At 36.3% G+C, this 16,256-nt stretch overlaps 1 protein-coding gene across 2 annotated transcripts in view; it reads right to left on the reverse strand.

The window, feature by feature from the left end:
* Positions 1–16,256, reverse strand: part of Cntn3 (contactin 3) — a 259,601-nt gene that overhangs the window by 177,971 nt on the left and 65,374 nt on the right. For both annotated transcript variants that reach the window (XM_090324132.1, XM_090324126.1), the window contains exon 3: positions 347–473. In XM_090324132.1, coding sequence (XP_090180258.1) covers positions 347–473 — 127 coding nt within the window. The remainder of the gene's footprint in view (positions 1–346; positions 474–16,256) is intronic.

The following is a 16,256-nucleotide window of genomic DNA, read 5'->3' on the forward strand; positions in this document are numbered from 1 at the left end:
TATCTCAAGTGATAGAATGCTTAAGCTCAAGGGTTTTAAATAACCTTTAAAAGACTTTTAATTTTTCCTCTATAATATATATGTTCTTGGAAAATAGTGCAAAACCCAACTTGATAAATTAATCACATTATAAATCAATGAAAAGACATTCCATGTTTAAGATATTCTACCATAATCTTACAATGAAGTGAACAAGCAATCAAACCAATACTGTCTGTATTCAAATATTCACAGAATCTGATCTGTTGAGTACAGCATACACTGCATCTTCATATACCCCTACACGCTGATAGCATAAAATCTGCAAGCTTTTAAAAAGCTTCCTGTTTCCAAATTTCCACTGTACCTGTAATGTGGTGAAGGGTTCCCTCTTGCCTCACAGGTTAAAGTTATTTTTTTATCTTCTGAACCAACAGGGAAAATGCTGTTATTGGGTTCTTTGATAAATACAGGGCCTTGTAAGAGCAGTTCACCTAGGTAGGAAAGAAATAAAAACAGTAATAAGTAAATGAAATTTTAAAACTTTAATTCTACCACTGAAGACAAAAATAGCAAGAATTATTTATTCTTTTTTATTTTTTTCATATATTTTTTTGTAACTAATAGAAGGGTTACCTTATATTCACTAGATAGAAGGTGCATTATTTCACATACATTGATACCCTTTCTCATGACTTAGTCTCCATTTCCCTCCCCCCTGTCCCCACCCCTCATCTTGTTTTCCCTACTTAAGGAGTATCGTTATAAACATGTAACACTGCTCTAATGAAAATCAGTATAAAATACTGCCAGATTAATAAAATCACATTGAACTGTAGAAAAAGAAATAAAAAGCCTTAAATAGCTTTGTATCATATAGTTATATATGTTATACGTAATATATGTAATAACTAATATGTTATATAATTATATAGAGTATATAGTTATAGTTTCTTTGTAATAATAAGTTACATTCAAGTGTTTGGGGGTGAATATGCTATTTAAAGTACTATAAAAACTATTTTCTGTCTTAATTCTCTGCAAAATCTAAATCTGAAACAACATCAATTGAACACTTGATTATTGGGTTCCTTATAAAAGTTGCTGGGCATAAAAATCTTAAGGTTGGCTATATTATTTTGTTATATTCAATAAAAAATCACTCAATATTTGATGTAATTTCTATTTATCACCAGTAAAATGAAGTGAAAGACATAGCATTGGTGAAGAGGCTTTCAAAATGTGTCCCTACATGAACCTGAACATTCTTCAAAGACAAATTCAACATATACACACACAGAACCAAAAAAATCTTTGTTTTTGCAGTATGTAGTTGAAAATGAGAGAGATACTGCCTATACCAAAAGCTTAGGCAACTGAGGTTGTATAATCACTGCCAGGGCATTTCTGAAAACAAACAAATTCACAAAAATCATGACAAAAAGCAGCTCTTTCTCTCCTGTCTTGGAATGCTCAGCAGAACTGCAGAGGAGTTTCTGTTGAAGTCCAGAAAGAATATAATGAATAAACAAACCAGGAAAGAAAAGGAAGTCAAGGAAAATGAAATGGAATAGGCCTCCAAGTTCCCTTGTAGAAAAGAAACACCTTCAGAAGAAACAGCTACGATTAGTTCTAATTGGAAAGGCTAATTGAAAGAATATTATCATTATTATCCTCAATTTTATCCTTAATATTATCCTTATTATTATCCTTAATATTATCAATATTCTCATTTTTTTTCCGCTCAACCAATGATGTAAGAAATGGGACTCAATTCAGTAGAAACCATGCTTGGAATTTTGAAGTTTGGTCTTTCGCAGGCTAGTGATATACAGTATGGCTTCTGGGGTGGCTTCGATGAGTCACAGTACTCAGCCAGCCACAGGATCCCAACAGGAAGTAACTAATACTCTACAACATACCTACTGTGTGGCTAAGTTAAGATATGGAACAGGGTAGGTTTGGTAAATGTATATGTCATTTGTAGTATTTTGCAACCTCAGAAGCCCATTCAGTGAGTCAAGGATCTGTATATATATCCCTTATCTGCGTTAGAGTCATGGCTTAATCCCTAGCTCCTCTAACGTGATAGATATACAATATCTGCCTGTTGGTGAATGAAAGATTGTGAATGAAACAGTTCTCACAGTAATGCCACAAATGACAGGTACCAGTATATAGCTGGGGACTGAGAAAGCTAAGCTTTTAATTCTTGTTTACCTTATCACCTTGTCTATTGTTTGCCCTCTCAAGAAGGGAAGCTCAGAAACAGGAAATAACCTGACCATAGTAACACAGTGTCATGGGGAGACATGTGCAATGAGCCTACATTTCCAATCATGCCTTTCTTGATACCCTGGATGTAACTACCTCTGAGGCACACATAGCTATCCCTGACATTTAAAGCTCTTTTTTTAAATCTATTTTTTATTGTAATTAATAGAAGGGTTACATTATAGTTGCCAGATAGAAGGTACATTCTACCCTCTCAGCAGCCATTCAAGCCTCCAATAAATCTTTTTAAAAAAATAAGTGGAAATTAATAATCAAATGAGACAGGTGTGTGCAGGCCTCATGCACAGAGAAAGAAAATTTAAAAAACAAAGGCTACTCAAACTGGCCATAGCAGAAGAAAACACCATGGTGAGATGGTAGGGTACGAAGTGTTTGAATTCCTTGCCTACAATATAAACATAAGATGATTAGACACTGAAAGCTTTGAGAAACTGAAAGAAATTATGTGCCATTTTCTTCAAAACAAATGGGGATCCTCAAAGGGTCGAAACTGGACTATTCACAAGGGTATTTCATAAACCACCCAAATGGAGCCTGGCTGAACAAGGAAAGGGCCCCTTGCCTAACTAAATGGATTCAATGTAACATTTGGATTGATGCTAAACATTACTTTTTGTGACAGGGCGGATTCCCCCCCTCCTCCGCATGCTTGCATGGCTCCAATGTTCCATTTTAAGTTTATAACCTAATGTAAAGGCCATATAACATTTTCAAACAGGACTAATAAGTCCCAGCAATCCAATCCTAAGGTGTTAATTTTTCCCCAAATCACCCACAGGCTACTAGGAATAACTGCCTTTGAATGTAAGTACAAGCTTTATGAGCTCCTAAGGTAACGTCACATAAAAGATCAAACTGTACCCGATCAATTCTAATGGTCATACGCTATACAATTTTTATGAAAACTGACCAAAAGCACAGACAAGGGAATCCAGGCTGTTACTTTTCTTTTACTAAAAGAAACAAACTTCCTCAAAGACAGGTGATATCATAGCTGAAATTTCAAAGTAACAGGATTGGTAAATGTCATTTTCTTTTGCTGATCTACACCTTATCTACATGAGACGATAGGAGTGCTTTGTGAAGACAATATATTTTAAAAAGGTCACTAGGATGGACATTAATGGACACTAGTGAAGGTAGAACTCAACAAGTAGATCTAGACCCAAGTTTTTCATGAACTTCCTTGATATCAGACCAGAACTGAATCAGCTGTGGACTAAGTTAAAGTTCAATAATGTATAACCAATGGGAAAAGATCTATTTTCAAAGTCCTATTCTTTTTTTTTTTTGCCAGTCCTGGGCTTGAACTCAGGGCCTGAGCACTGTCCTTGGACTTTCTCAAGGCTAGCGCTCTACCACTTGAGCCTCAGCACCACTTCTGGCTTTTTTCTATGTATGTGGTACCAAGGAATCGAACCCGGGTTTTCATGCATGCTAGGCAAGCACTTTAACCACTAGGCCAAACTCCCGGCCCCTCAAAGTCCTATTCTGCAAACAGATTTTTTTAAAAAAAATATTAGGAGGGAAATGTTTTTATATGCATAGGATATCATCGTTTTTGTCATTAGTGGTGGAAACCTGGAAAATGCCACAGAAATAAGGAAAGACAAAAATAAACTTTCATTTATATTCTTTCAAAGTCAAGGGAGGATGAAGTATTCAATCTTAGAATAATTCATATCTCTAAAATATTATTTAAATGTCACACACGTGCAGCATGTGACAAATCTACCATGGCCAACAAGGTATAGCCCAAGAGCCTGTTGGCTATTGCATTTTCCCACCTCTAGGACCTGCATTACCATGGAATCTGAAAGGACAAGACAATGGACTTTGCAGAAGCCTTAGTAGCCAAGAGCTAATAAGGCTACTTGGGGAGCAGTTTACAAAGAGAAATCTACCCTCCTCCCACCCATTATGAGACCAGAAAGAGGTAGTAGCAGTTTGCTAAGGTTGCTAAAAAGAAAGCAACACAAAGCTGAGAACTGTATTAACAAGCACCCATTGTCTTATTCAGTGGTTTCTTTCAGGCTGAAATGAAGATGCTGTCAGGATTTAGGGAGGATCTGTCTTTGTCTCTCCAGCTGGTTTTCAGAAGGTGTTTGTCTTAGTATAGATATATACTTTGTACTTAAGGGATAAAATTGGTTTATCAGTGTATAGTTAGGAAATAATGTCTAAACAGGCAGGATCTAGAATGAAATCTTTGAACAGTTACAATATTACAGATTTTAAAATTTTTACATTTATGCTACTGTCCTCATATGAATGTATACTTCAGTGCTTTTAGCCTGCCGGATACTCTTTCATAACTTGCAGACCATAACCGTAGCTTTCTTGTTAGGTAGTTTAACTGCAATTTCACACACACACACACACACACACACACACACACAAACATAAAATTAAAAGCTACTGTTGGACAACTGTGTGATGTGTATGCTACAACTCAAGAACAAAACCCATCATCCATGGTCTCACTTTCTATTACGCCAATTTTCAATGAGCATCTTTGAAATGTTCAGGTTCACAAAGTGCTCACTCATCTACAGAACAGAGTTCATCAATAAAGTCCTATTGAAAAATTTCTTTGTCCCATGCTCTGAAAAGTTTTAATGGAGATGATAATACTTGTGATTTCTATTCTTTAGCAAAGAGTTGGGGTCAAGGCTCCTTCAGACAAGTCATAATTTCCCTCATGCATTTAAAAGGAGTATTTCATTTCAAATGTTAGTTCAAGGCCGCTGTTTCTATGAAAACATAATTCTACAATAAAGATTTCCTTTTATACATTGTTGGTAATGGAGATGCTATTAAGAAGCAATACTAGCTGCTGATTGTATCCTGTAGTATTTCTGCAGCTGTAATCTATGTTCTCAAAGAGCATTTAGTTTCTAAGTCTCTTGAGTTTACAAAATACCACATTCTTCTCCCTTTTCCACTTCTTTCCCCAGGTAAGAATCCTCTTTCCTATTTTTATATTTATGGCAAGGAATTAGCTGACTTTGTAAGGGTAGGTATTTTCAGTAGCATTTATATTGTATAGAAAATACATAGGTTTATTTTTACAAGTTCTTTGATATAATAAGAATCTGTACTTTATGATGGCTAATATTTCTATTATGTCATATTTTACTCTACCCTATCCACTCTGATTTACCCTGTTGCATTTTTGTCAGATGCTAGATATACATATGAGATCATTACCATCTGTTATCACTGGGCTCTTAGCCTCACTGTGTTACCCCTAAAGCAGAGAGAGCTCTCATGCACAAGAACGCCACCTAATTTTTTTTTAAGTGAATGGGTAATTGGAAGTTTTTTTTTTTTTTCATTTACTTCACATAGGATAAAGACCTTGGAAATTAAGGGGAAATTATTTTTAAAATTAAAAGTATAATTAAGACAGACTAAAGACAGAAGAGAATTATTTTCCAAATTTGCTGAACTGCCATATTCTCTACAGATAAAGAGATTCTATGCTTTCCTACTACAATGATAAATAAAGACACATTTTATTTTAACTGAGCATTATTGTTTCTTGGCATATGACACTGTGGACCAAATCCATCTTTAGTATGCATTCAGTTAATAAGCACATACATCCTTGTATATTCTCAAATATCAACAAGCTATGAAGCAAAGCCAGACATGACTACTAAATACCAGACTGGACTGAGTACATTTATTAAATCTTCTGATTCCATAGCATATGTTAAACCATAGGAATACAATGATGAAGCATACTTTAATTTGTTTCATTTGATTTACTATAAAAATAGATTAAAAATACACACTGCTCAGGACTAGAAAGGGGAGAGTAAAACAGAAAGCTCTGTCCACTTTCCAGTTCTAGAGTACAATCTGGACACTGCATCAGCAGCAAGAACACTGCAGAGGAAGCCAATAAACTTTCACTTTCAATGTTTACTTTAATCAGTCCTTGGCATCACTATTTAGTAGAATCTCCTCCAGGTCTCAATTCTTAGAGGTATGTTGGAGCATCCTAACAATACTGTTATTCCATTACAGTTATTTTTCACTGCTTAATGTTCCATATGTGTGTGAGCTTTAAACTTTCAGAAGATAACAACCACATTCTACACACATTTCCCACAAGCAAATGCATGATAAAGTTGGTAAATGACCACTAAACTAGAAATCAATTTCTGTATTTGTATGCATATACTCCGTTACATATTATCTTAATTTTCCAGATGTCAGAGCTGACTAAAGACAGGTTTGGCCATTTGCAGGACAACTCTAAGCAGATATTATACCTCTAACTATCACACATGCATTCAAGTATAAAACATTCAGCTCATAAATGTAGCAACTTACAACTGAAGCTAATTCAGTGACCAAACCTATCAATCCTATAAAACTACTCCACTCTGTCCTCAGAGAATCACCTACTATCATTAGGTAGCCATTTCTTCTTGGGCCATTTGTAGACTCTGGGTGGCCGAAACCCTATCCACTCACTTTTGAGTACTATAAATATGGCACTACACAGGAGAGGCTCCACTAACACGCAAACATAAGTAGCACTTTTAACAGCAACGACACTCCAGTAGTAATCTATTGCAGAACCTCTCAGTGCTGAAACAGAGCTCCATTTCTTGATTTTAATGACTTGTTGGAATGTAACCGCTGCCCTAACCATTAAAACATAATAAAAAAAAAAGCTGAGTTTCTAGTCTCTTTCCTTGCTAAGATCTATAAGAAAATTTACGATGGTTATTTTTTCCCCAGAGGGGCAAGTATTTGCCCAGATCCTGCAAAAGAGACAAAAATCCACAAGAAATCATTTTCTGTGAAGCATGAATTTAGTTAACAAATAATCAACATGATATTCTTACCTTAGGCTAAATATTCTGAAGTTAGGATATAATGTAAGCATTCAAATCAGTCACCTGCTGACTGCCTGAACAACTCTACATTACAGGTATTTCATTTCACAGTGGGAGCTTTGGGTTTGCTGCTCAGATAGGACCTCAGCTAGATTGTCTTTTCAGAATTCTACTAACCATAAATTCCACAGTGATGAGTAGTGTAGACGGTTCATCACAGATGGATGGAAATAGTTTGAAGAAGTAAAATTTGATGGCTACTGGGTCAAATCTATTCTGAGGACTTAGGTCTGGATCACAAGATGTTCAGAAGCAAGGAAACAAAACAAAGAAACTTTCTAGAATTAGCCTCATTTAAAGATGTAAGATTCTATTTCTATATCCTGGAGGTCTTTTCATTTAGCTCCTATGTATCTAGGTTTTACACTATTGTAAATCTCTGTGTTGTCCTTAATGTACTATATTTATCTCTCATCTCTTTTGCTGTCCCTTGATTATCTCATATTGTTACAGTATTTCACCTTGTTATCTGATATATTGTATATATATGCTTATTTGGTTATTTGAAATAGGATAGGGAAGTGGGGGAAACAAGATGAGGGGTGGGGTGGGGAGAGGGAAATGGGGACCAAGACATGAGAAAGGGTATCAATGTTTGTGAAGTAATGCACCTTCTATCTACTGAATATAATGTAACCCTTCTATTAATTACAGTAAAAATATATGGAAAAAAGAGTTATAAAAAAGATGTAAGATATGAGGCATAAGGTCATTTTACATTTATTTATTTACCTATCATCCATCTATCTATCAGCTACCAACTTACATAAAAATCTATCTACCTATGTAAGTATGAATCATCTATCATCTACCTACAAATCTGTCTATCTTTCTATCTATCTGTATGTATTTAGGTACCTATCCACATATTATCTGGATACCATTTTATCTATGTGGTAATGAGGACTATACTCAGTTTCTCTTGCTTGTTCCTCAAGCACTCTATACTTGAGTCAAGATTACATATACTCTTCATCTTGCAAGGTAGAGACTTACCTTCTGACCTTACTGGGGTATGCTCAGCCAGCAGTCTTACTAAGTTTGCTTCTCTGTGTCTCTAGGGAGGACAGGCAAATGCCACTGTGCCCAGTTATTTCATTTATACATTAGTTGTGATAACAGGAGAATGTATCTCTCTATCCAGCTATTAGTTGAGATGGAATCTCATTAAGTTTGTGTACCTGCTGGTTTCAAACTGATATTCTCTAAGATTTCTTCCTCCAAGTTCCTTGTTCTATCTCTTAAAAAAATCTACTATTAGGCAATCCTAAATCAACAGTATGTAGTTCAGTCTCTACTTTTAAAGACTGTAGCCCTCCAGGGAATCAGACACTCATGGCTGCCAGGAAACAATTCACTTATCAGTGTTTGCAAAAGGACTTTGTTTACCAAACAAGTTATCTCAAATTGCAGTGTGTTATTTGTTTTCTGGAAATGATTTGTCTTCAAAGAAAAAAAATCTGTTTTGGTACTCCAGCCAAAACTAATCCAACATGACCAGATTCAGTTTAGTGCACTGAATAATCCAGCTCCAAGGACTTCCTTATTTTAATAATTTGGCTTCAAGCTGTCACCTCACTTCTCAGAGTATGTCTTTTGTGTTCCTTGACAGCACATTGCAAAACGTTCTATAGCTGGTAAAATAATAAGTGTTTGGAATAAAACAATGATCTTGAAAAATGTGTATTATACTTCAAGTTGTGTGTGGGGGGGGGGGGATTTTATAAACTAGGCCTTATGTGTTCAGAAACACCATGTCATCTGATTTTGAAAAACAGTAAAGCAAAAGAATAGCATTTTATGATACCTGAACGTTACATAAAATTCAAAAAATAAAAGTTTTTTTGGAACTCAGCTGCTGTCCTCATTTGTTTACCTGTTGCCCACGTTCACAATGTTAGTGCTGAATAGTTAGGACAAGGACCCTGTGACCAACAAGTTTAAAAATACCCCTACTACCTAGCACTTTCTAAAATGTATGCTGATTACCTTTCTGGGAAACAGAATTTCTGCTGGGAAAAACAGCAACAATGGGTCCTAAAAGACAAGATTCTCCTCCATAAGAACCTCCATTTACTTTCATGAAAATCAGTCAAGTTCTCTCTTTTGATTTGGGAACGACCTCAACAGCATGAGTATTAATGCAAGGGTTACGAATAATTTTCAGTGTGACAGCAGTACTGCAAGTAGAATTTGGTATCATTGCTGCATATGTTTGCTTAGCCTTGTAACACATTTTTAATTGTATCTGAGAAAGAATAGTTTATGAGAAGATAATCAAATAGCTCTACTCATTACAGCTCTGTGTTGAAAAACAAAGCAAGGCATCCTCATCTTCAACACATTTGTGAACATTGCTACCAGGGGTTCTGTTACCTAATTTTTGCAAGTAATTTTTAAATATCTCTAAGTGAAAAAGCTCCCATTCATCTGTCACATACATTTTTTTCCCCACAATTCTGGAGTTTGAACTCAGAGATTGGCACTTACTAAGTGGGCCCTGTATGCTCTGTTTGTTTATTGTTTTTTTTTCTTTTTGTTTCTGTTTTGTTTTTGTTTCTGGCCTAGATTGCAAACCCCTTAATCTTTTTTGCTTCCAGGCAGAATTGGGCTGGTGGGTGTCCTCTACGCTAGTCATTTTTTCCTATTGTCAGCTTTTCCTATATTTTTCTATTGTGGTCTTAGGAAATACTTTGCCCAGAAGGGTCTGGATACATGATGAGCTTGATTTTAGCCTCCATCTGGGGTGCCAGGCTTGAGACATTGTTCCTGGTTAAGAGTATGTATAATGCCTACTGCATAATGAACTGAGTGTCCCAAGACGTTCTCATTGAGACAGTTCTCCCTGAAGTATTGCTTTATACGTTGTCGTCAGAAAATTACATACAAAAATAGTATCAACAGAAAACTCAACAAAATAAGCAGCAAAAACCTTTCATAAACACCAGGAAAAAAAACCACTCAGCTTTTTTCATTATACTGTTGGTAGCTAATGCTTATCTCTTTCTAATGGCCAAAGCACTGAATTCAATTCATTGGGCTACATAATCAAGCAAATAAAGAAGTCACTTGTGGCCTTGTATATACTTCAGTAAATAATGTACCTTAAATAAAAGTAAATGCTTACTGTGAAACATAATTATGTACATAATTATACATTATCTACATTTCCCTTTCTGCATCTTAAAAACAAACACATTCATGAGATGAACAGTTAAGTATACAGTATATTTAGTATGCCATCAAAGGACATATTTTGTTATTAAAAATATATGTGAAAATGAAAAAGCTGGGTATTCTACTTTAAAACAACGTTATGGAGAATAAGGGTAACAATGGCTCATAGCTGTAATCCTAGCTACCTGGGAAGCTAAGACCTCAAAATTGCTATACAAAGCTGTCTAGGTAAGAAAATCTATCTATCTATCTATCTATCTATCTATCTATCTATCTATCTATCTATCTATATGCATATATATTTTTTTTGCCAGTCCTGGGCTTGAGCTCAGGGCCTGAGTACTGTCCTTGGACTTTCTCAAGGCTAGAGCTTGACCACTTGAACCTCAACACCACTTTTGGCTTTTTTCTATATATGTGGTACCAAGTAATTGAACCTGGGTCTTCGTGCATGCTAGGCAAGCTGGCCAAACTCCCAGCCCAGAAAATCTATATTTTATCTGTAATTAAACATCAAAAAGCTAGAGAAAGAGCTGTGACTCATATGGTGGAGCATCAGCCTTGAGCAAATAAAGGCCAAGAAGTATTGGAGGTTTGTTTATTTGAAATAGGAAAAGGAAGGGGGGAAACAACATGACTGGGAAGAGTTCAAGGGAGGGAAATGGGGACAAAGCATGAGGAGTGAGAAATAATGCACCTACTACCTGGTGAATTTAACTGTAACCCCTCTATACATTACAATTTAAAAAAAAAGAATTGGAGGCCCAATATCAGCTCTTATAAACCGCCAAAACAAGAAAATAAGTCCTACCTTAAAGAGAATATAAAAGCTCACATAACTATTGTCATGATCCTTTAAAACTCCCTGGATAAAACATACTGCCCTCTGACTGAAAGAGCAAAGCAAGAGGGAATCCATAATGCTTCCCTGATGGACACAGAACAAGGAAGTATTCAGTATCCATGGTACCCAGAGCTTTCTACCTTGGCTACTTGTCCACAAATGCCACAAAGCAAGCCTAAGAGAGGACTCTACCAGGACATCATTGTACAAAGGTTCCTCATGACACAACTAGGAAATCAGAAGGGCTTGAAAACTCAAGGGGCTTCTTATTACAAAATAAATAAATAAAATTTTGAACTGTCCTTTTATTTCAAAGAAAAAACTTCTCTAGTTACTGTGACAGGTGGGAATATTACTTTGTCTCCGGGGGTTCTATAAATAAGGAAAGAAAACCCAGATGGTATAAAGAGAAAGTAATAAGTCAAACACCAAGATAAGAGCTTATGCCCTTAGCTGCCAAGCCGATTTGAAAGAAGATGATAAGTGTTATGGCCAACTAATGGCACAGAATTATTTTTTCATTTTTCCATCACCATCAAATCTACTATGATTTTTCTTTATAAGCAAAAAATTACAACAAATCAGGTTGGCCAAAACATTGATATTTCAGAATCAATATCTGTTTAACTGACACATTAAACCAAGGCTTCACAATCACCTGAGCTTTAAATCTTATCCACCAACCACAGGATTCCACGTAAGTAAAAACATCACAATAGTTGCATGGTTTGGGAAAACTGTATTGTGTAATACAGTGGCAATTGTACAATTATTTACTTCATTAACGACTTGACTGTCTAAAAACCAATATAAAGTATAGAAGATATTGAATAATTTTCATTTACATATTGATTGACTAGTAGATAAAATCTAATGATTCTTCCCAAACTAAAAGTCTTCTATTCCTTTTCGCTAACATTCTTCAAATAAACATAATGTGCTTCATGGGCTTTATCAATGGGCCTTATGTGAAAACAAAAAAATTAAATAATAAAGTTAGATCACTGAACACAACAATCTAGAAAAACAAATATCCTGAGCTAAACACCATTTGAAGAGTGTTAACAAATTTTTTTTAAACTTTTCAGTAATGGGACACTACTTTAAATGAAGGAATACCACATAACCAAAGATAAATTCTGTCTATCTCTTTTGATAAATTCTCCCAGTAACACACCCCAGTACATGCATCTTAAAGAGGAATGTAGGTTCCGTACTTCACACGAAATAACATGTCTTCATTTAAAACAGCATTCACTGCTGTGCACCTTAATCATCACTGTTCTATCTCTTGGCACTGACAGTTCATTTCAAAGGAAACAAACTGCAGGTACATACCTGCAGTCCCAAGGGCTGGGCAGGTTGGTAGAGGATGGTGAGTTTCAGACCAGTCTGGGGATATATGCAAAAAAAAACACCTAAAATCCTTTAGCCACACTGCTTATTTTTTGGGGGGGTTGGGGGTGGGTCAGTCATGGTGCTTGAACTCTGGGCCAGGGCATTTCCCCTGAGCTCTTCAGCTCAAGGTTAGTGCTCTACCACTTTGAACCAAAGCGCCACTTCTGGTTTTTTTGGTGGTTAATTGGACATTAGTGTCTCATGGAATTTCCATACCCAGGTTGGCGTTGAAGTAGGATCCTCAGATCTTAGCTTCCTGAGTAGCTAGGATTACAGGTGAGAGCCATCCGTTCCTGGCTTACTGTTTATTATCTTATCTTCATCTTAGGCACATCTGGTACATACAGTGATATGTATGAAACTCCCTCCCCCCCCCCGCTACCTCTACTCCCAGAAAGCATAGCAACAACTATGATAATAACACATACACATGTCTGTGGATACACGTATGAATCACTTTTGAGCTGGAGTGTTGCTTAAAACGCAATGGGCATGGAGAAAAGATCTCTCTGAATGGAATTCCTTCCTACTTGAATATACTCAGGCAGACAGAAGATCTGACAAGGATGATGGCTCACTCTAAGAGTATCCTTGAAGGTATGAAAAAAGATTAACCACAAGCAATACTTCTGCAGGATTGTTCACTGCCAGAGGCTGGGAATTTTGTATTAAGCAAATGAAGTTAAACAAAAATACAATCGAATTCAGAGCAAAACCAAAGACAAAGTAGGTGGAAGTTGAACAGTGCACAGCTGAGATGAGAATTCCACAAGGGCATATAAAACACCTTGCAAGATGGTGAGTACAGAGGAGCAGCGCATGACCTGGCTCATTACTCCTAGTAAACACAGAGACTTTCACTTGACTCTGATCATCACAAAGAGATGACCTATTTCCAGGTGAACAGTCATAAAACCAAACCATAACATAATTAGCAGATGGCACATGCATAGTAGCGCAGAATGGAAAGCCATCTTTAATAACCTGGCCACCTAAACACTGTGGTGCATGAGATGAATCAGCTAGAATTACCCGAAGCCATAAACTGTTAGTATATGTCCACTGTTCATTCCAGAAAACAGTGCTCAGTCCTCAGGAGAGACACACAAGGCCAGTAAACACAGCCTATCCAATACAACTCCATGCATTCTGTCAAACCAACTGTGATCTTCTAAAGGCAAGTGCCACTCCAAAGACATTCATAGCTGGATGACAACAGAGCCTCAGTATTTCTCCTTTCAGTAGCAGCCTCACTTCCCTGGGAAAGTTCTGGTGTTGCTCATTCATTTAATTTCAGCCACTTGAGAGCAATGGGAATTTGCAAAGATTCATGAATATTTTTCAACAGGTAACTTCCCTCAGGTCTTCTCACTGTCTGTCTAGGTCTTCACATGAAACACAGAAGTGTGTATGTACCATGTCTCCAGACTGGCATTCACCACACCCTCCCCTACACAGCACCAAGGCGAAAACACTGGTGCTCTTCCGTAATGTATCAAGAATATACCACATTTCACAAAATCCTTAGCTCAGTTCAAAATTTTCTGGATAAAAGTTTTAGAAAATACCCCTACTGGGCTACCATAACTAACTAACCATGACCATTTGAAATATCACCTACTCTCATTCTCAACATAGACAGGTGTAGTATACACATATGCATGTGTGTGTGTGTGTGTGTGTGTGTCTGTGTGTGTGTGTGTCTGTGTGTGTGTGTGTGTGTGTGTGTCTGTGTGTGTGTGTTTGACTGCAAAGCTCAGCAGTCCTGGGGTTTCTCAGAATCCTTCTACTGCCATCTTGTTCTCAAACTGCTTCCTCATCTTCCATCTTCTTGTGCTTACCTGGGCATATTTTCACATCTTGACTTAGCTCTTCTTCACCTTTCTTAAGTTATGATGAGGTCCTGTCTTCTTCCCTTCTTGTCATTCTCCAATCTCTTCTTTAATGAGTCTCACTGATTTCTCTTCACAACAAAAAAGTATCTCCACTTTGATCTCCTGCCAGGGATACCATGCTGATACTGACTCTGAATTTCAATCTTTTAATATAAAGTGACCTTGAATTCCTATCATTCAGATACTCATGACAGCGCTTTACAAGTCACTATGCCAGAATTCATCCCGTTTCTTTTTTTTTTTTTTTTTTGCCAGTCCTGGGCTTGAGCTCAGGGCCTGAGCACTGTCCTTGGACTTTCTCAAGGCTAGAGCTCTACCACTTGAGCCTCAGCACCACTTCCGGCTTTTTTCTATATATGTGGTACCGAGGAATCGAACCCCGGTCTTCATGCATGCTAGGCAAGCACTTTAACCAGTAGGCCAAACTCCCGGCCCCTTCATCCTGTTTCTTGCTTGCTTGTTTTTAATCTACTCATTATCTTCACACTCAATTTCCAAATCCCCATGGCTTCCTCAACAACCTCGTCTCTGCATTGGGCAGAATTAGCCACTCAGAAGCCACATATCCATTCAGCTTTGATTTTGGGACTTTACTCAGTTCCAATGTTACCATTTCTATTGCTTACTCAGAATTGATGCACTGCAGTACTCTCTAAGTATGTCTTCTCTCTCTTAAGCTTTCCTTCCATACTATGCCAGTATTTTAGTCTAGTGTTTATTCTACTACATTTTTCAGGCATAGTAAAGTCACAGGGCATAAACCCAGAATATACAATAAAAACAGTTTGCAAGATATTTTTTACATTTCTACTATTAGAAAATAGAAACAAGTTACTATATGTAATTTGTGTCACATGTTAATGTATATTTTGAGGCTTTATATATACATGGGAGTATATATAATATGCATTACATTATTCTATATAGTATAATTCTCACGCTAGGGATGGAGAGATGTGGCTCAGGAGTAGAGCACTTGTCTAACACATTTGAGTCACTAAATTTGATCCCTAGTATCACAAAAAGTAACAGTGACTCTCATAAAAATACATATGAATAATTTGTCATTTAAAATGAATTTCTACATTTTAATTTAGAAGGTATTAGCACAAATAATCTGAGCAAGAGGCAACATGAAGAAAAGTTTTAACACATAATCCATTGTGTCATAATCATCAGAGCTATCCCATTTAAGCCATAAGGCAACCTTATAATACAGTTTGCCCAAAACTTTTTCTTGCTCCCTCTCTTAAGTCCAGATTCGTGATTACAGTTATGTCCATAGACTGTAGAGTGAAAGTGTCTTACATATTTTCTCTTTTGTTTTAAGATATTTGGGGCTATGCTGCTGATAGACTTTAATGTATCTTACATGTTAAATAAGTGCTCTGTCACTGAGCTACATTCTTAGTACCATAGATTGGTGTTTGAACTCTAGCTTGAATCCTTTATATATATGAGTTTTTTAAATTTATGTAACTTGTCAAGAGACTGTCATTTTTTTAAAAAAAAGACTGCTAATAACAGACAACAGCTAAAGAATAACTGGAGGAATTAACATTGTAATTTAGATAATGCCCTGAACTTTATGGTACAAAGAAATCATGTAATAAATGTTAAATAAATTATTATTTTAAGATGCAGCTCAAATAGTGCCTATGCTATTCTTTGTCTTCATTTGTATAAGCAAGTAAAATTAGAATCTTTTTGCCTCTCATTTTGCATTTTTTTAAATCTTGTATCCTGGAAATG

This window comes from Megascapheus bottae, chromosome 2 (genome assembly GCF_031878675.1).
Source record: "Megascapheus bottae isolate mThoBot1 chromosome 2, mThoBot2.hap1, whole genome shotgun sequence".
Taxonomy (NCBI): Eukaryota; Metazoa; Chordata; class Mammalia; order Rodentia; family Geomyidae; genus Megascapheus; species Megascapheus bottae.